Below are 27,486 nucleotides of genomic sequence, written 5' to 3'. Positions count from 1 at the left end.
CTAAGGAAAGTGAATGGATTTTTTTGATGAATGTTTGTTGAAAACCGATGGGTATACGATCTTAATTTTAAGTATACTGTATACCGTACACAGTAAACCCACTAAATCTTTGAATAATAATTTTGTTCTCTAAATACATTTCTGCTTTGTAACCTTTCAACAATATATTGGGCTACAATATAACAGTATTTAGTGCCATCATATCCGGTAACTCATTGGTAATAGATCCAGTTACATTATAACATTTAATGCCATCGTTTTAGGATGATAGACTTTCAGTGTACTATTATATGTTGAGATTCATGTTTCAATTTTGTGACAACATATTAGGCTGATCAGTGAGCTCATGTTTTTCACCATTTAAATGCCACCTACTAATGTAACTTTGTCACTTGCAAATTGATACCATGTATTCAAATAGGATATACATAGTGAATAAAGTACCCCCTATTGTAAAATAGAAGGATATAATAAGTCACAGAGGAGTTCCATGACCATATAAAAGAACGAGACCGAAGGCCAAGTGCTTTTATACAGGTTACTTCTAATATCCTCATATTTTCCAACAAGGGGTACTTTATTTATTATAATAATCAAGTTTTAGTCAGTCATGTGACACAAATGACATCACTACTCACCGTTTATAAGGATATAATTTACAAGATATTCATGGCTTTTGTGTGTGTGTATATATATATATATACACACACACACACACACACACACACACACACACACACACACACACACACACACACACACACACACACACACACACACACACACACACACACACACACACACACACACACACACACACACACACACACACACACACACACACACACACACACACACACACACACACACACATATATATATACATACATACATTAATACATACATACACACAGACTTCCACTTTTTTTCCAGTATTACAGAGTGCATATGGTTTCTTTGGTTTGTACTTACTTCTTCCTGGTTTCCGAACTTCTTTCATGACTTTAATTTTAATGTCTGCATTAGACCCTTCAGTCATACTGTGCACTCTCTTTAGAGTGTTTGGCACAGAGGCTCCAGAAGTGCATTCCTGAACGTCTCCAGACTCTTCAGCAGGCATGTAGTTGTCTGATGGCCCTTTCACATGATTAAGTGGCTTCTGATCCAAACTATCATCACTAAAGCAATTTAGTTCCTCGGTTACTGAATCAAAGTCATTAGAGAGAACAACCTCTTCAACCAGAGCAGAAGAAACAATTAATGGAGACAATCCATCCATTTGTTTGTCGACAGGCTGACCATTCTCCAGCCTCTCTCCATTCCCTTCTGCAGGTAGCACATTATTGGCATCTACAAAGAACACCAAACAATTATGGTAATTTTTTAAAAATATCATCAATTTAAAGTAGATAAAGCAAAAGTTTAAATGGCTCCTCCGGCTTTTTTAATAGCAAAATTATGACTTGATCGCCATTGTGTAATTTTATACTGCAGCAGATAAGGAGATTTTTAGTATAACTTACCGTTAAATCTCTTTCTCTCTAGGCATTCGGGGGACACAGGAACTGTAGGGTTAAGCTCCTCCCTCCAGGAGGCAGGACACTGAGAACAAAAAAATCTGGGCTCCTCCTCTCCCCCTATAGCCCTCCTGCTTAACTCCCACAACTCAGTTTCGATAGCAAGCAGAATAACAAGAACTATATACATATAACCAGAAGGTCAACACCCCGGGAAAACACATTCCCCTTTTATGATCTCAAAGGAGACCTGTTTCAGGGAGGGTGTTCCTGTGTCCCCCGAGTGCCTAGAGAGAAAGAGATTTAACGGTAAGTTATACTAAAAATCTCCTTTTCTCTTACGGCCTCGGGGGACACAGGAACTGTAGGGACCTACCAAAGCAGTCCCAAACCCGTAATTAGGGAGGGAAGAAACAAAGACCAACTGCCTGCTTCAGTCTGAACAGACGACTGACTGCAGGACCTTCCTGCCAAAACACGCTTCGGCAGAAGAATAGGTATCAAAACTATAGAATTTAGTAAATGTGTGGATGGAGGACCATGTGGCAGCTCTGCACAGCTGATCAGCGGAAGCATCATTCCTCCATGCCCAAGAGGTACTTAACGCCCTAGTCGAATGAGCTCTGATCCCCTCTGGGGGAGTCGTGTGAGCAGCTAAGTATGCCTGCCGAATTGCCTCTCTGATCCACCGTGACAGAGTAGCCTTGGACGCCGCTGTCCCCATCCGAGGACCTGAGGGAATCACGAATAGGGATTCGGACTTTCGAAAGGCAGAAGTTCTCTTCACATATGTTGACAAGGCCCTGACAACATCCAGGGAATGAAGACGTCTCTCCTTCTCATTCCTCGATTCTGGACAAAACGATGGCACCACAATAGGTTGGTTGACGTGGAAGGAAGACACCACCTTAGGAAGGAAAGAAGGCACCGTCCGTAACACCACCTTGTCCTGGTGAAAGACCATGAGTGGTGGAGATATGGAGAGTGCCCTCAACTCTGAAACTCTCCTGGCCGATGCAATGGCCATGAGGAAGACAACCTTCCAAGTCAATATCGGGAGGTTAACCGAACCGAGTGGCTCAAATGGAGCATCTTGAAGATATCTAAGCATGCAGGACACTGAAAAACTGAGTTGTGGGAGTTAAGCAGGAGGGCTATAGGGGGAGAGGAGGAGCCCAGATTTTTTTGTTCTCAGTGTCCTGCCTCCTGGAGGGAGGAGCTTAACCCTACAGTTCCTGTGTCCCCCGAGGCCGTAAGAGAAATAGCATTATGATTCACTCCCATTGCCATATGTGTATGAAGGGGAGGGGGAATTAAGTCATTTCCAGTAGAAGCCCTTTGTAGCCCAACTGTCAGAGATAACAAAAACCCATGGCCAGCACTGCATAAATTGCTACATGAAAGAACACTGATACTAATTGGCAGATTTATCATGGGTTGAAAATTCAAATTTGAAATTCGAATTTTCAAGTTTTTCTTATTTTTCTTTGTGTTGCCACCAAGGTCAGGCGTTTAAAAACAAAATATAAGCATATAGTTACTTTACTCGTGTTGACATTTTAATTTTCAAATACATCTTTACATGGTGCAAAGATATGGTTACTTTCATTTTTTCAACAAAGTTATTTCCCTTCACAGCTATGCAAATCCCTGGATACACAATAATATCTTGTATCAACCCCCCCTACACACACACACACCAATACCATTTCATTATGGCTGCATAACCACTGTTTTTTGCCTCACCTTTATGCACAGGAATTGGCTTGATTAGGTTTTGTGTAATGGAGCCTCCAGAAGTAGGGGGTCCCTTCCCTACAACATGGTTAGTGATAATAGGTGGGGTCTGGGGCCTGCGGAGCAACAATGGAGACATGCTCCTTCTTCTCTTTAGAGAAGCTGGAGTGTTCGACTCTCCTGAGCGCTTGATTTTATTCTGAGGCCCAGCAACAAACTCATCTGCTTCATCAATCATCATACCCTAAAAGAACAAAAAACAAAATACACAGCTGTGATAAACTTTAAGAAATTACCTTACCAAAAGGGGATGTGGGGATAGTGATAACAGAAATACAATAAAAAATGTTTTTTTTACTTAAAAAAATACAAAAACAGTACAGAGTATTACCAAACTGTTGCATGAACATTTGATCAAAGATTGGCAGCTGCTACCTAGCAACAGAGCATCTATCTGAATAAATTAGGTGCTTACTGGTATCCAAAGTGAGTTGTGAATGAATAGACCTTTTTGACTTTGAGAGGGAAGTTTTTTCCCACATTACAGATAATTGGGAATTTGTGTACCTTCTTATCCTGCTTAAAAGGGTTTCCAAAGGTGTGCAGTCTCTTTGGTTGATCTGGATCAATCTCTCGAAGGGGAGAGGGCATGGATTTCAGATATTCCTGGTAGTTGCCCATCTGAGCAACTGGAACACTGTGAAGACAATCTTTGAAAAAAAAAAAAAAACATTCATGATGAGAAGAGATCTGTTGGATCACTGGGGCAAGCATCCAGCAAAAGTATCATCATCCTTATCAGGCTGCAATTTATCATTCAGGATTAAAACAAATTACAAATGTCAGTTACCTTCATCCTGCCCAACGATAAGCTTATGTGTTTTCAGTAAATTGGTCCTCATCCTAGTCAACTGATCTAGTAGGTTTCGGCGTGGAATGTCATAAGCATTTCTGTAGGTCTGGGGCTTCAGATCCTTTAAATACAGTATAGAATATATCAAATGTATCTTGTCTACCTAAATTGGACCAACATTGTATCTTGTACTGTGTCTCTAAAAGTGAAAACTGGAAAGATAACACTATACATAACAGGATATGTTACGAAATAAAAAGAAATATGCCTACGGATAAAATTTATGGTATAAGGACAGATTTTTTTTTAAAATAAATTAGAAGCAGTAATGTCTATGAATTCATTTTCTGCAATGCCTTACATGTGACAAAGCAGAATGCTAACAAAGACCTAGGACGGTAAAGCAAAATATCTACCATCATCCACCCAAACATCACATATAATAAATGATTCTTTATAATGTGTCCTTAAAAATGTAATTAAAAAAACAATCAAACACTCTATATTACCCTGTATATTGTAACTAGGATTCCATTAAAGCATGTAACATACCTTATTTAAAAGCCCAACTTGAAAGCCAGGGAATTCTTTAACATTTATTTCAGACATTCGGATAGATGAATCATTGCAAAACCCTTGTAGCAACTGTTTAAAATCTCTGTTATGAACCAAAGACAGCCTGGAGGAGTTATTCTTTACTTTAATTCCCGTCTCCTGTGGGGCTTTCTTCCCTACAGAAGTGATTATTCTCTCAGATTCAATTTTTGTCTAAAAAGAAAAAAAAAGGCATTTGAGAGGTTTAAGTAAAAATTTAAACCAGTTGACCTCAAGTTTTAATTCATAGCTGTGAATTTGAAGGCTATTTCTTAAAAGCAGTTTACACTGCAAATAAATTTACTCTAAAATATAACATTTCATTCCTGAACCAGCAAGTGTATTTTTTTTTTGTAATATTGGTGTGTAGGCAGCCATCTCAGGTCATTTTGCCTGGTCATGTGCTTTCAGAAAGAGCCAGCACTTTAGGATGGAACTGCTTTCTGGCAGGCTGTTGTTTCTTCTACTCAATGTAACTGAATGTTACCAGGGAGCTGTTATCTGGGGGGGGTCACATGACTGGGCAGCTGGGAAACGGACGATATATCTAGCCCCATGTCAAATTTCAAAATTAAATATAAAAAAAAATTTGTTTGCTCTTTTGAGAAACGGTTTCAGAGCAGAATTCTGCTCGAGCAGCACTATTAACTGATGCATTTAAAAAAAAAAAGTTTTCCCCATGACAGTATTCCTTTAAGTGAGGGTTAAAACCACTCATTTGTAGCTATGTGTGTAGAATAAGCCATGTGAATACCTTCGTATGTAAAATGGATGAATCCAAAAAATATGTGTTCAAATGTCAAGAAAGAAAACGCCTTGCAGTGAAAATCTTTCTGCATATCCTTATATAGCAAGCCTTTGAGACATTAGATGAACATGAAAACGCAAAAAAAGAACCTTCAGTTAAATTAGGTATTTTTTTTGTTATACAAGCATGCAATGAATATTGTTTTCAAGAACAAATTAAGAAAGTGTACCTGCTGGCTGAGCTTTTTTAGATATGAAATGACGCTGTAACTTAGACCACAGTCCAAATTCTCAGATATTAAATTTGGTGCCCCCATCATTCGTAGTGCCTTCTTCAGTGGCTACAATAAGAAAACATTTAAATATGAAAAAAAGATTTTTCCCATTGAGACTTTTTCCCATTTAACCTTTTAAAAAGATCTAAAACCACAACACCGGGGTGCTTTTCAGAGCACTTTTGCAGTTTATGGATATATTTCAAATTTGAGCCAAACCTGCTATTAGCAGTCTAAAGCTGCTAATATATCAGGAACCACTTAAAATAGAAAATTCATGTAAATTGCAAAAGTCCACGTTGATCCCTTAAGGGCTCTTAGAGATAAGCACTTTTTCTGTGTTCCTCTACAGTGGATTTGTCATGTGTTCCACTGAGGAACTGCAGGAGTTAATGCAGCCTGTTCTTTTCAATAGGAATTGCACCAAATCCAGGATTCAGTTCGAGATTCAGCCTTTTTCATCAGGATTTGGATTTGGCCAAATTGAATCCAAAATAGAGAAGAGAATAGTGGAGTTCTGCACACCAGTTTTGGCTTATTAAAAAATAAAAATCTTTATTTAATCCAAGTATAAAAACACGTAGCATGGTGTGCGGAACTCCACTATTCTCTTCTCTATATTGTACAGCGTGGGACACGGAGTGATTCCTGCACCTGGCCGGAGACTTTGGACTGCCGAACTACAATTATCTTTCAGTGAGTTTGAGTGTTTTTCTAATCTATCTTTACAAACTGAATCCAAATCCTAAAAATTGTGTGCCTTTTTGTCAAACAAACAAGGAATCAAAATCTTTTTTTAACTGCACACATATGGGGTTATGTAATAAACAGCACTAAGTTTGCCCTGGAGCAATAACCTGTAGCAACCAATCAGCAGGTAGAATTTACTAGTCACCTGTTTAAATGCAAGCATCTTATTGTTTGCCATGGGTTACTGCTCTCAGGCAAACTTAGTGCCTTATATTACATATCGGGGACAGTGCTCAGTTCTCTTTCACGTTTCCCTAAGTTGCATATGCTAATTAGGATTCCATCCATTATTCATCTGAATTCTTAAATAGTGGATTCAGTGCTTCCTTAATTTTGAATATATTTTACTCACTTCCGTAGGGAAGTGCTGAACACAAGTGCACCACAAGATACCACATGAAGAAACGCTTGTCTGTAGAAGTCCTTAAGATAACAAAAATGGTTTTATTTGAATTAATTTAACGCTAGGATTTTCACATTCTATCGTGGCCAAGTAATCAGGTATGCATGACTCAAAGGAACCGAGTGGCCAGTCAAAACTGGCAAACACAACAAAGGCAAAGAAAGCACTAGGCACAACATACCTCTCTCCACACACATACAGTTAAATGATTACTAGAATGTGCTGCTTTGAACTCATTTAGCCAAAGTAACAAATTTCCTCTTGCCTTTCCCCAGTGCTAGGCAAAACTGAAATATTTTCTATATCAAACCTTCAGCTCTATCTTGGATTTCTGATATTCTGGCGCTCCTTTAGATAAGTAAAAAAAAACAAAAAAAAAAAATTAAATTGTTCAAAGAAACAAATTTATAAGCACATACCATTAAAAAGTAAGGGGGCATTGTCTTCAAGTAATTTTCGAAGGTCTGACGCCATTTCAGAGTTGGCTTCAGTTTGTGCACCTTGAACAAATCATCTGCATAAGAATTAAAAAACAACACAATGTGAACTGGGTAAAGAGGGATCCAAATATCACATTTATTTGAAAAAAAAAAACTTAAATAAAAAATGTATTTTGCAAGAATTTTATCTTCAATATTTAGTTGTCGACTCATGTGATATTATTCCAAGACCGTTCTGACTACAGTGAGGCACACAGCATGTGAACAATAGCAATTTCACGCCTACATGATTAAAGGAGAACTAAAGCTTAAATAAAGAAGTAGCTAGAAATGTTGTACATTATGTTTTGTGCTTCTGTACCAGCCCAAGGCAACCACAGCCCTTTAGCAGTAAAGATCTGTGTCTCCAAAGATGCCCCAGTAGCTCCCCCCATGTTCTTTTCTGCTGATTCACTGCACATGCTCTGTGCTGCTGTCACTTACTGAGCATAGGGACCGACTCACAATATACAGTACACATAGAATATAAATGTCACAATATAAGGCTGATTAGTAATTAGTACAGATAATTACTCTTTGGCAGCATAGAAACCAGTGCAATTAGCATAAGTATTTAATTATCCGCCCTGTAGCATCATCTTATATTACAGACCAACCTCATTTTCTGCTGGATAATTTGTGACGACCCCTAAGCTTAGCTTCTCAACAGCTGCTCAGAGCCCACGGAGAATGTAAGTGTCACAGACACTTTCCAAGATGGCGACCCCCTGTGACAAGTTTGAAGTCCTGGATCATTGCTGCTATTGAGAAGCTTAAACTTTAGGCTGGTGCAATAAATTCAGTATATTAAATATGGCATTTTTACACATAAGAATTTTTAGGGTTTAGTTCTCCTTAAAGTGTCTAGTCTGTGCACTGCTCGCATCCTTAGAAAGGGAAGGCGACCAAAATGCTAGCAAGCGAACATACCTGGTTTATGTTTAAATCCAACTGAGCACCTAAAATATTACTCTTAGAATTAAGAGTAATAGTTTAGGTGCTTAGTGGTAGAGTAAAACAAGGGCACTCAAAGGCCTTGTCTGAAAAGAAATTGCTTGCAAAAAGCTTAACAATAATTCTCTTATTCTTTAAGGCATGGCCCCTGGACGGTACTGTTTCACTACAGTTTATAAATGAGAATTGTACATCCATATAGATTTAGTAACATAATAATTAGGATTTTTTTGCTAAACATTGCAGAATTTTATTTTTACATTCGAAAGTTGCTACAGTCCTGTCATAGGCATATAGTATTAGTCCTTTTAAAGATTCCATGAAATCTTTGCCATTTCATTCTGCTAACTTTGAGCATTTGTTTTAATGCCTAAAGCCAATCCTGCTTAAATCTGAAACAAACAAACAATATTGCTGATTCATAGATGAAGTAACCATAAATGCAGAGTACATTAAAATAATGCATTGGTGTACCAAATCCCAGTTGTAACATAGAAAAATGTTTTTAAACTCTTAGGATGTGTCACTTACCGAGTAAAGGAAGCAATACTGGGTAATTGTATGGCATGACAAAGAGATTCACGCAGGTTAAGGTGGTGCTTGCTTTTAAATACCCAAATGGCTGACCAACCTCACTGTATTTTCCACTACTGTTCACAAATACCTATGACAAAAACATATTTTAAGGTTATCACCAAGACTGCGTGTGTACGTAAAAGTCGACTTTTTTAACATAAAATAACGTGCATACATATTATAGACATTGTTACATTTATCCAATGGGAATGACTTCTTTCATAATTGATTTCCTTCCCCCGCCCATTTCAACGGATATAAAGAGCACATTCCACACCATCACCCTTGAAAAAGTCGGGACACGACGAAACGCGTTGGTAAACAGATTTAACAGACTTTATTGATGATAATCATTTTCTGCAATATATCTTTCTTTGATTAAAGGTGCTCATACAATTTTACACAATGGGAGCGCGTCCCTTCCTTTATGTTTATTTGTAGACTTTGTCTGCTTCGGCCCAGCTGATTAAGGAGGCAGCATTCCACGTGCAACATTTGTTGGAGTTTTCGGATAATTTGCATTTAACCCTGGGAGCATCGAACATTTGATTGACCTTTGGAGTATTTGGACTTTATTATTTATGTGCATTATTTGGTTTTACACATAACTGCCTTTAACTAGTTAGCGCCCCTTTCTCTCATCTACATGTTATACTATAGACCCTACCTGTACTGAAAGCTTTGAATAGTACACGTTGCTTCTGCGTGTCAGTAAGCTTTTGCTAGGAAATACTGACTGCTACACTTCCCACTGATAATCACCTGACAAGCGAGTGCACCCACAATAATTTCTAGACAACTGCTATTTAAATTAGGGATACACCAAATCCACTATTTTGGATTCGGCTAAACCCCCGAATCCTTTGTGAAAGATTCCTCTGAATACCGAACCAAATCCTAATTTGCATATGCAAATTAGGGGTGGGAAGGGGAAAACATTTTTAATTCCTTGTGTTGTGACAAAAAGTCATGTGATTTCCCTCCCCTCATTTGCATATGCAAATTAGGATTTGTATTTGGTTCAGTCGGGCAGAAGGATTCGGCCGAATCTGAATCCTACTGAAAAAAACATGAATCCTGGTCGAATCCCGATGCGAATCCTGGATTCGGTGCATCCCTAATATAAATCAAACTGCCCATGGAGTGATTACCTTGGTCATTTGCCAGTTTGAGGCCACAGCTAAGCATCATAGAGGTAAAAAAAAAAAAAAGACAACAATACTTAAAGGGGAACTATCGCGAATGAAAATTTTGTATAAGCTTCAGCATACTGAAATAAGAGACTTTCTAAATACAATCAATTAAAAATTCTGTACTGTTTCTAAAATAATCAAGTTTATCTTCACTATCCCTCTCTCAGCATCTAGTTTATCTTCACTATCCCTCTCTCAGCATCTGTTTCTCTTCATACTGTCTTCATGCATGAGTTGGGTGTCAGATAGTCATTAACAGTTAGATCCAATATATCTTATAGGGAGGCTCCTTTTGCCTAGAAGATGTATTAGAGCTCACTCTATTTAAATCACCAGACATCAAGTCTCTCTACATGCAGATTTTGTGCAAAAGGCAGTTATTTTGTTAGATTTTGTTTGTACTGGAATCAATTATTTGAGTGAGCTCCAAAACATCTGCTAGGAAAGGAAGCCCAACCCTATAAGATATTTTGGATCTAACGGTCAATGAATATCTGACACCGAACTCCTGCATGAAGACAGACTGAAGAGAAAAAGATGCTGAGCGAGGGATAGTGCATATAAATGTGATTATTTCAGAAACAATGCAGAATATTTCATTAATTATATTTACAAAGTTTCTTATTTCAGTATGCTGAAGCTTATATTAAATTTTAATTTTTGCGATAGATCCCCTTTAAGAGAAGCAGCTATTCCTGCCTGTCTTCCCAAAACATTAGCAATGGCTTGTCTGCCACTTGCCTCGTTCCCCCGTATAACACGTAAATGATGCACATTCACTTCAGCAAACACTTCGCCAAACTTAGCTAACAGACATTATGTTGAGAAAAAGTAAGGAAATGTTAGGTTTTTTTTCTATGGGGAGGCACATTTATCAAGGGTCGAATTTCGAATTCATGCGAGTTTTATTAAAACTGCCATAAACTACCATGAACTCGAAATTCGACCAATCGAAATGTACTACTCAGGCGAATAGGATCGACCCGGAAACTTGAATCAAATTTGATTCGAATTTTAAAAACTCAATTTGAGTTTTTACTCCAAATTAATCACAGGACTCTGCAATTCGGCAGGTTTTAGGTGGTGAATAACAACTACAAGAGGTCCTCTGCACTCAACCCATTATCAATATATTTAAGACAGAGACATTTTGTGCATACTGCTACTAAAAAATGCCTTACCCTTTAAACAACACAGGGATTGTTTGTCCATATATTGCAATATATTTAAGCTGGCCAACTACGTCAAAGTCATCCCATATCTATATATATATATATATATATATATAGATATGGGATGACTTTGACGTAGTTGGCCAGCTTAAATATATTGCAATATATGGACAAACAATCCCTGTGTTGTTTAAAGGGTAAGGCATTTTTTAGTAGCAGTATGCACAAAATGTCTCTGTCTTAAATATATTGATAATGGGTTGAGTGCAGAGGACCTCTTGTAGTTGACTATATGTATTTTGTGGTCACACCCTCATTGCACCCCCGCCTAATGGTTTTAAAAAATAGTGGTGAGCACAACTTTCCCTTGTTTGTTTTAGGTGGTGAATAGTCAAATTCGAATTCTTAAAGGGCCATAGTATAAATCTCAAAAATCTAATTCTTTGAAAAACTCAAACCGAATTTGAATAACTCCCTAGTCGAGTTTTGACCATTAAAAAAATAAAATTTCAATTCGACCCTTGATAAATCTGCCCCTTAATGTATCAAGTGTAGAAGAATGTTAGAAAGATAAAGAATTTTTTTGAAGGGAATGCCAAACACTTTAGAATGATATATTTTCTTAACAGAACGCACCTGCCAGCAGGTATGAGGAGACTTCCGTTCTAGGATGAACTGTGTAAGTGGGGATGGTTCAAGTTCATACTTGTCAAAAGGAAGCTTGTCAATAACCATGGGTTCACAGTCCAAACATGAGAATCTCACCACAGGGTGAGCTGTGCGAGGTGGCTGCAAAGGAAAAGAGATGAGTGTTTAAAGGGAAACTATACTCCTGAACATTGAGGGTCTTTAGTAATAGTGATATGCAGGTCGGACTTTTCCCGACCATAACCTGCTCGCCCACCACCCGCGCCCGGCTTCCGGGTCATCCCGCCGATGACGTCATAAAAGGGCAGAGACGAGAGGCTCTATAGGATCTATAAAACCTCAATCCGGAAGTCAGAAGCCGGCATTTGGAAGGTAGACCCAGAAAGGAGCGAGAGAGGTCGGCCCGAACCCGCCCGTAGACCCACGGGTATTGGGTCGGCCTGCACATCACTATTAAATAAATATATTGCATAAAACAGCCCACATGCTAAACACCGCTTTACCTAAATAAACGTGTTCTTTCTAATATTATGTATCATTAGATAATCCTAGATAGAATATTGCCATTTTAAAGGGGTTGTTCATCTTCCAAACACTTTTTTTAAGTTCAGTTGTTTTCATGTTTTAGTTTTAACATTTTTTTTTTTTTTTTTACAAAATTTAAATTCCTGTCTGTTTATTTCAGTCTGGCACTTTGGTAATCCAGGTGCAGATTCTGAACGGTTACAATTTGCTAAATTAAGTTGATAATGTCAGTATCTGTGGAATATTAGCAACTATTGTAACAACTCTGACAGCTGCCTTTAATGGAAATCTGGAATTCTGCTCAACTGGGCCAAGTATAAGAAATGTATCAACTAAATGGGGGTTGTTTAGCTTTAAATTTAAGAGTGGTATTCGGAGACAATTTGCAATGGATTTTATAGCTTTTCTAGTTATTTAGCTTTTTATTCAGCAGCTCTCCAGGTTGCAATTTCAGAATTCTGATTGCTAGGGTCCAAGTTACCCTAACTGAATAGAAAGACGAGAAATAAAAAGCAGCAATAACAATACAGAGCAATTGTTTTTTAGATGGGGACAGTAACCCCGATTTCAAACCTGGAAACAGGCAAAAGGTGGCAAATAATCCAAAAACTATACAAAAGAAAAAAATTAAGACCAACTGAAAAGTTTCTTAGAATTAGCCATTCTATAACATACTAAAAGTTAAATCAAAGGTGAATCATCCATATAAGAAGGTGAAAAATGAAAGGTTACATTTCAATATTAAAAAACAATCAGAAATACTGTTCAGGGATATAGTTTCCTTTAAAGGAGAATTCAACTCTGAAGTTAATAGACCCCCCTCGTTCCACCCCCCCCCCCAGTGTTACCCTGGGCAAATGCCCCTAACGTTTTACTTAGCCCTTGGTGTAGATTAAGGCATCGTAGTTCACGGGCGCCATCTTCTTCTCTTTGGAAATCTTCGGAATGAGACCAGCATGGCCGTGCATGCGCAGTTGGCGCAATTTTTTTGTCTCACGACAACTGCGCATGCGCCGAAACTCGCGAAATTGCTGACACACCGTACTCACTGCGAAGATTACTGAAGTGGCTGAAGATGGTGCCCATGAACTCCGATGCCTGAATCAGCACCGAGGGGTAAGCAAAATATTAGGGGCATTTGCCCAGACTGGGGGGAGGGGGGTCTATGTAGGGTAGGGTTTTTTTTAATTTTAGGGTTGAATTCTCCTTTAAGTAAACTTCTGCTTGTTAGCTCTCCAGTTTGCAATTTTAGCAATCCTATTTCTAGGGTCCAAATTACCCTAGCAACTATGAAAGCCTGAAAGAGGATTAATAAAAAGTAGCAATAACAATAAATTTGTAGCCTTACAGAGCATTTGTTTTAGATGGGTCAGCGACCCCCATTTGAAAACTGGAATATCCTGAAGGCAAATAATTCAAAAACTATACAAAAGAAAAAAATGAAGACCAACTGAAAAGTTGCTTAGAATTAGCCATGCTATAGCATACTAAAAGTTAACTTGAAGTTGAACCACCCATATAAGAAGGTGAAAAATAAAAGGTTACATTTCAATATTAAAAACAAACAATCACAAATAGAGAAAAGTTTATTTCTCATGAACGGCCTGAAACCAACTGAACAGGAAAAAAGTGGTGGAAGTTGAACAACCCTTTTCTCTTTCTCAAAATTTTTATTAACGTGTCATCAAAGAAAAAGTGTTACAATAAAGACAAACTGTCCAATATAATATACAAGTCATAGATGTTGCTCTGTTTCAGTATACCTTGTTGTCATGGATTCGTATGACACATTGTTTTATATAAAAAAAAAAAAGCATTAACAGTAATATGTAAAGAGAATGTATTAAATAATAAGAAAAGAAAACAAACGAACAATCTTTCTTGGATAGATCGTAATTGTTACATCTATGGCCACGTTTAGCCAAAACAAAAATGAATATTCACACAAATTACTTTACTTACTAGTGTTGGAGAGTTCTGATCAGGCCAGAATGACTCAGGAACTGGCCAATGTCCAACAGGAACACCAGTTTTTGGATTAGGCCGCACATATATGAGTTTATGGCAACTATGCCATGCTTGCGGTGCAAAAGAATGAATAGGTCTGAGTGAATCAGCAAGCCCATCTACAATGTTAAGGGAAAAAAAAGTATTGAGAGAAGCTTTACTCACTGCAATAGTTACCTTTTTTCTGTAATTTACAACACAGAGATATAAAGATATAAGACAGTGTTATGATTTAGTAAAGCCTGGGGTTCTCAGTAAGAATTTTGCTTACATTCTGTGCATTCCAAAAAAATGGCAAGATAGACTAAATTAAAGTCATGAGCCCTGTTTAGGGCTCAATTTATAGCAAATTCCATTTTATTACTACTTGGTTGCCTTAATGCAATTATATATACACACACAGCCATTTAGAAGACATCACATTTTTAAAATAATTTTTGGGAATGCTTGGTGCATTGCATATGGATACAATCTAGGCAACTCTGCAGTCAATCGTTTGTTTTCTGAATTATTTCTTTCAAACTGGTTGTTACCGTTGGCAAGCCTAGTAATAAAATGAGACAGTGGGGGTCATTTATCAACAGTGGGCAAATTTGCCCGTGGGCAGTAACCCATGGCAACCAATCAAATTGTTGCATTCATTGTTCTACTTGAAGCTGGCTTTAAAAAGCTAATCAGTGATTGGTTACTATGGGTAACTGCCCATGGGCAAATTTGCTCAGTGTTGATAAATGAGGCCCAGTGACTGTAACGCTTATTATCACTCTGATTTAGACCATTGTGACATCCAGTCCCCTTGCATGGTTGTTAAAAGTTAGTGACTTAAGCTAGCTGATAGAAAAAAACACTACTAGTTTGTGTCTAGGGGCTAAGAAGGGATACTCAGATATATAACTTCACTAAATAGCAAGCAATTAGGCAAGTTGTAACTCTGCAGCTTAAAGAAAATATGCAAGATAGAAGTGGGGCTATAAAATTCAGACTGCCCCATTGTCTTTTGGAAGAACGCCGACACAAAGAAGTTCTTGTCATGTTACTTTGTATTTATGTATTTTAACTTACATTTTATTTTAAAAAGGAAAAAAAAGGAAGAATACTGTAATTTGCTAAACAATGGATATTTGCTTATGCTTAAAGATATATTGTATAAATAATTTGAAACAATTTCGATCAAAAAGAACAAAAAAAATTGGGTAACCACAAAACATTACAGATAAAAAAAGGTGGACAACAATCAGATTGAAACAGCAGTCAAATTCTAGGTTTCTTTTTAATGTAAACTCTCTGCAAGTACAGAAGCTGAATATCCATTAGATCAACACATAACCAGAACTATACAATATTCAATGGGCACACAAACAAGATGGAACAACATGGATGGGAAGGTTGCTTACCTTCACCGTTGGGAGTAGGGTCAGGCCCAGTCTTCTCAAAGTTAATGACAACTCCGCTTTGAACCTTTTGAACCAGGGACTCCAAGCACTGGTTCAACATTCTCTGTGTCCTGACACAGTAGGAACGACCTAAAAAGACAGCATTGGCCTTGTATTAAGCAACGGATAGGATTTTCTTGAATAAAAACATCGGACATGCTAGGCAGGACATATAAAGTTATTTATCAACAAGTCATGAATAATTATAAAAATGGCACTCACACTGATAACATGTTGAGTCAATTTTACTAAGCCACACACTGGTTAGTGATGCGATTCAACATTTTGAGGAAATTAGCTTATTTCTGTCAGTGAATGTTATCCCAACTAAACTTTAAATCTTATTGTTACAACACAATATTACATGGTGATGTCACAGCCAGATATCCAAAGAGCAAGAACACTTTAATTCTGGTTAAACACATTGCAAGTGATTTCTTCTATAGATTTCTAAGCAGCTAACACTTTTGTTCCAGTGACTTCTGTTTTAACAATTAAGGGCTCTATTACTGATATGGGACCGGTTATCCAGAATGCTCAGGACCTAGGTTCATGAAACACGTCAGGCATCCATTTCACAGCAGCCACCTGTATTTTTTTTTAATGGATTAATAAACAATGGTTTTTATTTTACTATACGAGGAAGTGTGTCCTAAACCCAACAAGTGGCTTTTGCTTTAAATATGGATTAATAGTATCTTAGTTTGGGTCAAGTACAATGTATGGTTTCATTATTACGAGAAAAGGGAAATATTTTTTAAAACATTGGATAATTTGATTATAATGGAGTCTATGGGAGACAGCCATTCTGTATTTCAAAGCTTTCTGAATGACGGTCCTATACCTGTACTAATAAATAAACCTAGACTGTATATAAACCTAGAACTAGTAATTAAAATAAATCTGCAATCTGATTGCATTTCTTGGCTTTCAAGTAACACATTATATGTGAAACAACTCATACCATGAGGCTGAAATTTTATTGTAACATAATATAAAAAACACACAAATATATAAGTCCAAATTCCTTAAACAGCAGTAAAAATGTCTTACATACAATGGTAGGCAATTATTTTTTGGGACCAATTTTTCCTAGTACGGTAAATTTATTTCCAATAAAATGATGCCTTAAATATTAACTAATATAAACCTTTTGTATATCCAAGTCATAGACTTGAGAACAACTTTGTTACAGTGATAAAGATATAGGCTTTAGAATGTCACACACCTCCAGTTACTTCGCACATCTGAGATATAGCAGACTCGTCTGAGGACACACCCCCCACCTGTTCTGGCTCTACAGATGATGCCCCTGGAAGGCGAAGCGCAAGTGCAAAAAGACGCTGATCCCAACGGAACGGTTCTTTAGTAAGCTCACTTCCCGGTAAAGGGGAATTTAGAGGAAGATGTAGCTAAGAAGAAAAAAAATGTATGTGAAAAGTTTGCAGCAAATCAGAGGAATGCAAAAATACATCTTAAAGAAATTGAAAATGCAGTGGCTATTACCCTATATTACTGCATCTCTATTGAAAGACAGGAAAACTTCATTGATTTGCCAACATGTGTGCTAAATTGCACCAGTGGAATACCCATATTAAAGGGGTTGTTCATCTTTAAATTAACTTTGAGTATGATTTTTTTAGTTATTCAGCAGCTCTCCAGTTTGCAATTTTAGCAATCCTAGTTATAGAATTCAAATTGCCCTAGCAACTATGACGAATTGATATAAATAAAACTGGAATATGAATAGGAGAGGGCCAGAAAAGGAGTAATAGAGTAGCAATAACTATGCATTTGTAGCCTTACAGAGCATTTGTTTTAGATGGGTCATTGACCCCCATTTGAAAGCTGGAATACGCAGAAGACAAATTTAAAAAAAAAAAAAAAACTGACGGCCAATTGAAAAGTTTCTTACAATGAGCCATTCTATAACATACTTAGGGGCAGATTTACATATGGTCGAATATCGAGGGTTAATTAACCCTCGATATTTGACTGCCGAATGTAAATCCTTCGACTTCGAATATCGAAGGATTTACCGCAATAAGTTCGATCGAAGGAAAAATCGTTCAATCGATCGATTTTAATCCATCGATCGAACGATTTTTCTATGACCAAAAAAACATAGGAAAGCCTATGGGGACCTTCCCCATAGGCTAACAGTGCACCTCGGTAGGTTTTAGGTGGCGAAGTAGGGGGTCAAAGTTTTTTTTTTAAACAGACAGTACTTCGACTATCAAATGGTCGAATATTCGACGATTTTTAGTTCGAAACGTTCGATTCGAAGTCGAAGGTCGAAGTAGCCAAAAAAACATTTGAAATTCAAAGTTTTTTTTATTCTATTCCTTCACTAGAGCAAAGTAAATGTGCCCCTTAAAGTTAACTTAATGGTAAACCACCCCTTTAAAAACACAGCAACAACAATAAGTTATTTGCTTTAATTTTCTAATTTGTATTTGACAAATTAAGGCCAATTGTTGACTAATTGTTACAGGTAACTGTCCTACTACATGTGTAATTTAATAATTGAAATTCCTAGTCCATAAAACAGTGCTCACCTCCTCCTGAACACTTGCAGTTGATGTCAACTTGTTACCATCAGTAATAGTAATTAAAATGGAAGGCTCCAAAAAGAAAGGATTTCTTCCCTAAATGAGAATTGCAATAAAGTTGGATTAATATAATGCTTGATTAAGTTCTCCAAAATATTACAACATATCCAAAGTATGCATGGTCTGTTCCTTATACAAGCTTCATTATATAGCAAAAGCAAGATTTGACAGGGAATAAAACATGCTAAGCATTTTGGGAAAATGAAACCCCTAAGGGCAAAATTATTACAATAAAATAAGCAGAGCGTCAAAATGCATGAAACCTATTCTGGGTGAAAAGTTACTCTCCGGATTTCCAAATTTAAAAATCTGGACAGGACATTGAAGTGAATGACAAGCCAATTGCCACGTCATCAGTCCCCACCCCTGACAGCACCCGTCCCCCCATAACTGTTTTCATCTAAAAAATAAATAAATAAAAAAAATATAAAAAAAAGTGGCAGCCCTAATTTCAAATCTGACTTGCTGTAAGAAAGGAGTGTCAATCAGTTTCACGCCTAATTAGATTGTATTTTGTACCTGTCCATAGTTGTCGATTCCAGATACCAATCTATTTAAATTGAGCAAATCGAAAGATGACCTCAGTGCCTGGCCAAGAGTTGTGAGTCCAGATGCTTGAAGATTCTTCAGCTCATTCATAAACGTTGCATGGTTTTCTTTCCAACCCGCCTTAAAATAATTCAAAACAATTAATCAATATTAAATATGTGTGTGTATATATATATATATATATATATATATATATATATATATATATATATATATATATATATATATATATATATATATATATATATATATATATATATATATATTAACAATACACAGACCATATAAAAATATCATCATGTCATCACCATGAATCATAAGCATGATCACTGTTCACCTTCCAAACACTTTTTCAGCTTCAAAACCATAATTTGATAAAGAGGCCCACATAACACAGAAACCCCTAATATACCCACCACAGTTACATGTTTCTTCACAGAGTAGGAAAAAAACGCCATTTTCTATGCTGAAATCCAGTTGTTAAACAGTTCTTCTCTTTATGCATCATTTGAAATCCTGTCAGGGAAGGAGGGACTAAACACTGATGTTACACATTGTAACAACTTCTCTACAGCTTACAGACAGCATGCAGGAACTACATAACCCACAATGCATTGCACTGTGATGTTCCGTTCCTTATTGGAAATCAATTTTTGAGGTTTGGAGGATGTAGGCTGAGGACAGATGGCTGCTGATACAAAGTAACAATAGTCAGGCAGCTCAGAAAAGTAGTCAGACAGATCAGCAGGAGAGCAGGGGGCTAGGCTTAGGAAACTGTTCCAAACAATTAAAAAACATGAAAAGTCTAAAATTTTGTTGCAAAATTGTAACAGTTCAGAATCTGCACCTCAATTACTGAGCTGCCAGACTCAAACACCAGAATCGCAACAATGGAGTGCTGCTCCAGGTCTGAACCACCGGATTGGTGTATATCACAAAGCAAGAGACCTGCGGCACAACTGATGCAATTGATTAGGTGATCAACATTTATTCAGTTCACAAACAAAGCGGCAATGTTTCGGGCCTCTACTGGCCCTTTATCAAAGCTTGATAAAGGGCCCAGTAGAGGCCCGAAACGATGCCGCTTTGTTTGTGAACTGAATAAATGTTTATCACCTAATCAATTGCATCAGTTGTGCCGCAGGTCTCTTGTTTTTTGAGACTCAAACACCAGAGACAGCAACCTTAAACTTTAAATTTTGGAAAAACAGTAAAAAATAAAAAATGGAAAGGAACTGAAAAAAGTCTTTATTTCTGGAGAACAATCTGAAAACAACAAATCAAAGAGTGTTTGGAAGGTGACCAATCCCTTTAAGCACTGTGCACATCATGACATTAATTTAGGGAATGAAGATAAATGTGATATAGCAGCAACATCATGGTTTGGCAAGTGTATATTCACATACATTAAAGGCAGAAAGAAGGGTAATTATAAAGTTATGCTCCCCTTGACTTGCCTGTTTAGAATAGTTTACTTCAGGCTATCACTCCTCTTTCTTGCACAGGCCCAAGGTGCTCAGAACTACCATACTCATACAGGTGCCTAAGCATCCTTTGCACTTTCACTGTACAGAAATCTTTGAAGAATTACTATATCATGCAGGATGCTTTTCCAATCCCTAGTGATTCTACCTTTCTTTGCTCCTTAATCGCTAATCTAACAACATTGAGGGGCCCAATTGGGTTTCGGATTCTGCTTAAATCTGTAAAAATCATTTAAACATGAAATAAACCCAATAGGATTGTTTTGCCTCTTATAAGGATTAATTATATCTAATTTAGGATTAAATACAAGGTATTCTCTAATTACAGAGAAAAAGAAAATAATTTTTAAAAATTGTAATTATGTGCTTAAAATGAAGTCTCCATAACTTGGAGCTTTCTGGATAATGGTTTTCCTAATTAAAGTTGCAATATATCTGCACTACAATTCACAAATCACTTATAAATTAAGTTTTTCCTGTGCCTTAGTGAGCCTTATCTTGTGAAGAGGATGAGAGAAGCAGTCTTCCATAGGTTTTACCCTATGCCTATGTTGTTCCAAGGCAGCCAGTTTATAGCAAAGCAGCTGTTAAAAGAAACTACAGCAGAACTTGGTTTTTCTGTCCCAGGATTAAACATTTTCCAGAACTGGCACCATTTTTCTTTTTTTGCGATCTTATTCAGGCAAGCTGTGCTGCTTCTTTCCCGGATTTACCAATTTTCACAGATTTTATACAGTTTTGATATGGCCCCCTTAGAAATAAATTGGGGTTGTACTGTATACCCTGGCTTAAAACATTGTTAATCCATACTTTAATTTAAAAATGTGCTAGAATATTGCTATTGATTATAATGTTAGATGCCACTTTAGAGGAGGTAAACATTTTAATATTATAGAGAACTAAACTCATAATCGGGATAAATAAAACTAAGGTTGCAACATTAAAAAAATATTCTCAAACTCAGAGAAATATTCACACTTGAGGAAAAATATTTTTACTTGAATTCCAAAAATGTTGTCTTTCATCTAATTAGCCCCTAGAATATTTTGTTAACTCATATTACTTAAGCTTTTAGAGAAGAACAAATAAAAGGTTAAACCAACAATGTCAGGCACTCTTGTCTAAAACAGTATGCAAGAATATTTCAGTCAATGTTTGCATTTATCACTGTTATTGATACATCAGATTAATGAACAATACACCATGGTATGCATCACTTGTTGTAGACGTCAGTATTTCTTTTAAGTAGAAGGAAAGGCTAAAACTAAGTAAGCTTTATCAGAAAGGTCTATATAAATACACCAGTAAACCCTCAAAGTAATGTTGCTCTGAGTCCTCTGCAAACAGAAACACAGCATTTCTTTCCTTCTAATGTGTACTCATGGGCTTCTGTATCAGACTTCCTGCTGTCAGCATAAACCTCCAGGGCTAGGGCTTGAGCATGCTCAGTTTGCTCTTCTCTCCCTGCTGTAATCTGAGCCCATAGCTATGAGAGAGCAGGGAGAGACTCAGGCAGAAAGTGATGTCACACCAAGCTAATATGGCAGCCGCTATCCTAAACAAACAGAGAGCTTTTACCGCTGTTTATGCCGGTATCATAAAGCATTCTGCAGAATAGATATAGTGTTAGCTTGCACTATTGTGGCTAATAAACTGGTTCGGTAGCTTTCCTTCTCCTTTAAAGCTAAAGTTAAACATCTGCCTACAAGTGCATAAAAAGGTCATCAGGAGGCCATGACCTGTGGCTGTTCTCAAAAGGATTGTACACCAGATATATTAAAAACAAAAAAAATCAGGGACACTGAGAAAAAAACAGATGGAAGGGCAGCAATTATAGCATTACATTTAAAAAAAAATCTGACAAAAGTATAATATTTTATATACTGAACTTCGGGTACCAACTCAGAGGCTAAGAATCCCTTTAACAGCTATAATATATCCATGCCTTCATACCTGTCCACAGCAACACTTGTTAAGTAATCTTTTACCGTAAGTGTCCGTGATAAATTCACATGCTCAGATTTATTTGGGCTACAGTTGCAATGCGGACCTTAGAATTTTTCAGGATTAAAATGTGGTCACATTTCCTAGAACCTGATGCTACGGGACTCATTTCTGATAAATTCTACAGAATGCGTTGGCTTCCGGAATCTGAATTAATTAGAAATCACTTTTATACTCCATATATACAATTTTGTGAGTCAGTCCCGAATCTCATGTAATATACAGCTGCCTACACCGTGTGCTGTTAAATAAGGAAGAAGATAGTGATCTAAAAGGGGCATGTCTGGAAACATAGCTCTTCACTGTTAAAAGACTGTGGTGTCTTTGTACAAAAGTCCAAAGGTGGTGACAAGAGTACCAATGTACTATTAAAGGAAAACTATACCCCCCAAACAATGTAGGTCTCTATAAAAAGATATTGCATAAAACAGCTCATATGTAAAATCCTGCTTCATGTAAATAAACCATTTTCATAATAATATACTTTTCTAGTAGTATGTGCCATTGGGTAATCATAAATAGAAAATTGCCATTTTAAAAAATAAGGGCCGCCCCCTGGGATCGTAGGATTCACTGTGCACACAAACATACCAACAAACCATATATGTTAGGTCACATGAGCCAATTAACAGACAGAGTTCTGTCTTTTGCTTCCACACTTCTTCCTGTTACAGTTAGAGTTGAAGTATTTCTGGTCAGGTGATCTCTGAGGCAGCACCCAGACCATCATGAAATGGTGGCTCAAGGCAAGAGATGTAAAAGGGCAATATTTACTTAAATATATATTCCAGTTTGGTAAGATTCTTTAATATGCCACTTAATATGATATGAACTGTTGCTTAAGTGTTCATTTTGGGGTATAGTTTTCCTTTAAAGGCGAAAAGTTTCTGAACACAGCTCTGTCAAAATAAAAACCAGCAGTAGCAATAATAGTCAAAATGGTGAAGTTGTTCTATTAAAAAATATGATGGGGTTAGAAACTAGATGGTTTCTATTTTAAAATGTGCACAGTAATAAAGCATGCATAAGGGAGTGTATTTGTACATTTTTAATGCATTGCATATGCATTAAAAAAAACAAAAAAAAACATTTGTTTGTGTTTTACCACATTGTGTTTACCGCATTTGTGTTTTTTCACTAAGAACACAAGGAGGCCCATTTATCAAAGTCCGAATTTATCTCAATATTTTCTGAAAAGAATTTGTACTTTTTTCTCCTTATTTAGTAATACACTTTCCGAAAATTTTGTTTGCTGAAAAAAAACCCTGAAAAAATCGTTAAAAAAACCATATGAATTTTTCATATTTTCCACTCGATTTTTGCCCGAAAACCACAAAATCTTTGAGTTAGTGCACATAACCCAGTGCAGATCAAGATATCTTTGGGACTTCTCCGATTGACTTATATGCAACCATGGCATGTCTGAGATGCAGGAATTTTGGATTCTGACTTTTTAGGGTTTTTTCCCACTAAAAATTCAGATTTTATACTATTTCTGATTTTTGGCAGTTTCGGAGTTTAGTGAATAACCCCCAAGGTGTAGGTATGGCGGTCCGAACTTTTACTTTACTTAGCCTTGAATTGGTCCCATAACCCTTGTATTCAAGCAGTTATTCTGCAGGAAGTATTGCAAATATTGGATTTTTGGCAGGTATTTTGATGCATTGCACATAAACATCTGCTTAACTTGTGTCTGGCTTGTGATGGAATACATGGGAGCAGGTGTCAATATAGCTTTTTTTCAATTCCCCCCCCCCCATTGCTACACAGCAGCTTGTTTATATGAACTATAGTAGTGTTTCTAAAGCAAACAGATCAGTTTTGACAATGCAGGTTTTCATTTCATGATTTCATTTTTTGGTGTTACTGTTCCTTTAAGCGTATATGTTTTGGTTTAAAACAGCAATTTTTTACTTTTTACAATGCACAGGTAGGGTCTCATATATGTAATACAGTTTTCATCTCCCCACTACAAAAAACGTACATGTCTTAACCCCCTTTCCGTATTTTTTTTTTTTTTTTACTGGAGTTAATTTACTAATAATGACAATTGTGCAGCAGTGCAGTAACCCACAGCTGACATTAAAGAGGTGGTTCACCTTTAAATTAACTTTTTAGTATGTTATAGAATGGCTAATTCTAAGCAACATTTTAATTGGTCCTAATTTTTTATAGTTTTTGAATTATTTGCCTTCTTCTTCTGACTCTTTCCAGCTTTCAAATTGGGTCACTGGCCCCCATCTAACACACAAATGCTCTGTAAGGCTACAAATGTATTGTTATTGCTACTTTTTAATAGTCATCAATAATCCAGGCTAGTTGTTACGGAGGTTTCCCATCTTGGATTTTCTTAAGTGTCAGGGACACGCACACATTCAGTGTGGTTTGAGCAGCTGTTGAGAAACTAAGTTTAGGAGCCATCACAAATTATCAAGCCAAAAATGAGGTTTTCCAGGCATATAAACTGATGCTACAAGGCAGGCTGATTGTTAAAGTTCTAATGCTAATTGTGCTGGTTTCTGAGATTCCATGCACCCGTAATATACATTCTTTATCAAAATATACTGCTTTATCGTATAATCATCTTTTAAGAGTAGCTGGAGCTGGTGGAAATTGCTTAAAGGAAAACTATACCCCCCAAACAATGTACCGTATATACTCGAGTATAAGCCGATCCGAGTATAAGCCGAGGTACCTAATTTTACCTACGAAAACTGGGAAAACTTATTGACTCTAGTATAAGCCTAGACACAACTACAGCCCTGTCTCCCAGCAGCGCACCTTCCGCCAAAGAGACTCCCCCAGCGATCGACCGGACTTCTTTGCAAAGTTGATGGTGACAGAGAATTGTGCAGAGAGTGCTGTGTGTCATAAAACCTGATCTTTCGTATAACCAACAGATGGCGCTGTGTGATATTGCCATCACTGTTAATCCTTTATTCAACCAACAGATGGCGCTGTGTGATATTGCAGTTACTGTTCTTCTTTGATATAACCAACAGATGGCGCTGTGTGATATTGCAGTCACTGTTATTCTTTGATACAACCAACAGATGGTGCTGTGTGATATTGCAGTTACTGTTATTCTTTGATATAACCAACAGATGGCACTGTGTGATATTGCAGTCACTGTTATTCTTTGATATAACCAACAGATGGCGCTGTGTGATATTGCAGTCACTGTTATTCTTTGATACAACCAACAGATGGCGCTGTGTGATATTGCAGTCACTGTTATTCTTTGATACAACCAACAGATGGCGCTGTGTGATATTGCAGTCACTGTTATTCTTTGATATAACCAACAGATGGCACTGTGTGATATTGCAGTCACTGTTATTCTTTGATACAACCAACAGATGGCGCTGTGTGATATTGCAGTTACTGTTATTCTTTGATATAACCAACAGATGGCGCTGTGTGATATTGCAGTCACTGTTATTCTTTGATATAACCAACAGATGGCGCTGTGTGATATTGCAGTCACTGTTATTCTTTGATACAACCAACAGATGGCGCTGTGTGATATTGCAGTCACTGTTATTCTTTGATATAACCAACAGAGGGCGCACTGTTATTCTTTCATAAAACCAACAGAGGGCATTGTGGGATATTGCAGTCTCTCCCCAAGTGAACTGTTGGTATAGGAATGATTAAAAGTGACTGCAATCTCGGCTACTGCCCGCTGACCCGAGTATAAGCCGAGGTAAACTTTTTCAGCACATTTTGGATGCTGAAAAACTCGGCTTATACTCGAGTATATACGGTAGGTCTCTATTAAAAGATACTGAGTAAAACAGCTCATGTGTAAAACCCTGCTTCATGTAAATGAACCATTATCATAATAATATACTGAGTAAAACAGCTCATGTGTAAAACCCTGCTTCATGTAAATGAACCATTATCATAATAATATACTTTTTTAGTAGTATGTGCCATTGGGTAATCATAAATAGAAAATTGCCATTTTATATAATAAGGGCCGCCCCCTGAGATCGTAAGATTCACTGTGCACACAAACAAACCACAACACTAACTGTAACAGGAAGAAATGAGGAAGCAAAAGGCAGAACTCTGTCTGTTAATTGGCTCATGTGACCTTACATGTGTAAGGTCACATGAGCCAATTAACAGACAGAGTTCTGCCTTTTGCTTCCTCATTTCTTCCTGTTACAGTTAGTGTTGTAGTATTTCTGGTCAGGTGATCTCTGAGGCAGCACAGATAGAGTCACGCAATGGTGGTTCAAGGCAAGAGATGTAAAAGGGCAATATTTATGTAAATATATATTCCAGTTTGGTAAGATTCTTTAATATGTCATTCAATTTGATATAAACTATCTGTTGCTTAAGTATTCATTTTGGGGGTATAGTTTTCCTTTAACAAAGGCAAGCAATATGACACTTTTTTCCTTACCACACACATAAACACAAAAATGGATTTATGCAATGCAGCCCTTTCAGGAGCACACTCTTTGGGGTATATTTATCAATGAGTGAATTCTGAGATTACCACTGTCAGCTAGGGTGAAATTCAGCCCCTCTCCATTCATTTCTATGGGATTTTCAAAAGAATATTTATCAGTGGGTGAAAGTGAAAATTCATCCTTTGATATATACGCCTTTAGGGCTCTTACAGACTAGCATTTGGAGCTGCGCTCCCCTGCGTTCCATTTTTATGCGTTCAGCCGCAGGGGAGCGCAGGAGTAGGCGCATTCAGTTTTTTTCAATGGGGCTGTACTCACACAGGCGCATGTAGGCACCGAACGCAGGTTGAGATGCAACATGCTGCATTTTTCCTGCGTTCGGTGCCTACATGCGCCTGTGTGAGTACAGCCCCATTGAAAAAAACTGAATGCATCTACTCCTGCGCTCCCCTGCGGCTGAACGCATAAAAACGGAACGCAGGGGAGCGCAGCTCCAAATGCTAGTCTGTAAGAGCCCTTAAAAATGCCATAGAAATGAACAAAGAGAGGC

At 37.2% G+C, this 27,486-nt stretch overlaps 1 protein-coding gene across 2 annotated transcripts in view; it reads right to left on the bottom strand.

Annotated features, from left to right (window-relative positions):
- Nucleotides 1-27,486, bottom strand: part of LOC108700181 (integrator complex subunit 6-like) — a 40,829-nt gene that overhangs the window by 6,296 nt on the left and 7,047 nt on the right. For both annotated transcript variants that reach the window (XR_005963894.1, XM_041575128.1), the window contains exons 3-16: nt 18,995-19,144; nt 18,422-18,511; nt 17,092-17,275; nt 15,825-15,953; nt 14,386-14,549; nt 11,887-12,039; nt 8,841-8,973; nt 7,296-7,390; nt 5,679-5,789; nt 4,660-4,875; nt 4,105-4,228; nt 3,822-3,964; nt 3,264-3,498; nt 973-1,350 (exon numbers count right to left, since the gene is read on the bottom strand). Coding sequence is in view for 1 of the 2 variants with exons in the window: in XM_041575128.1 (XP_041431062.1) it covers nt 973-1,350; nt 3,264-3,498; nt 3,822-3,964; nt 4,105-4,228; nt 4,660-4,875; nt 5,679-5,789; nt 7,296-7,390; nt 8,841-8,973; nt 11,887-12,039; nt 14,386-14,549; nt 15,825-15,953; nt 17,092-17,275; nt 18,422-18,511; nt 18,995-19,144 (2,305 nt within the window). In the remaining variant the exon portion in view is untranslated. The remainder of the gene's footprint in view (nt 1-972; nt 1,351-3,263; nt 3,499-3,821; nt 3,965-4,104; nt 4,229-4,659; nt 4,876-5,678; nt 5,790-7,295; nt 7,391-8,840; nt 8,974-11,886; nt 12,040-14,385; nt 14,550-15,824; nt 15,954-17,091; nt 17,276-18,421; nt 18,512-18,994; nt 19,145-27,486) is intronic.

Source organism: Xenopus laevis, chromosome 8S (assembly GCF_017654675.1).
Source record: "Xenopus laevis strain J_2021 chromosome 8S, Xenopus_laevis_v10.1, whole genome shotgun sequence".
Lineage (NCBI taxonomy): Eukaryota > Metazoa > Chordata > Amphibia > Anura > Pipidae > Xenopus > Xenopus laevis.
This window is presented reverse-complemented; position numbering and strand designations above follow the sequence as displayed.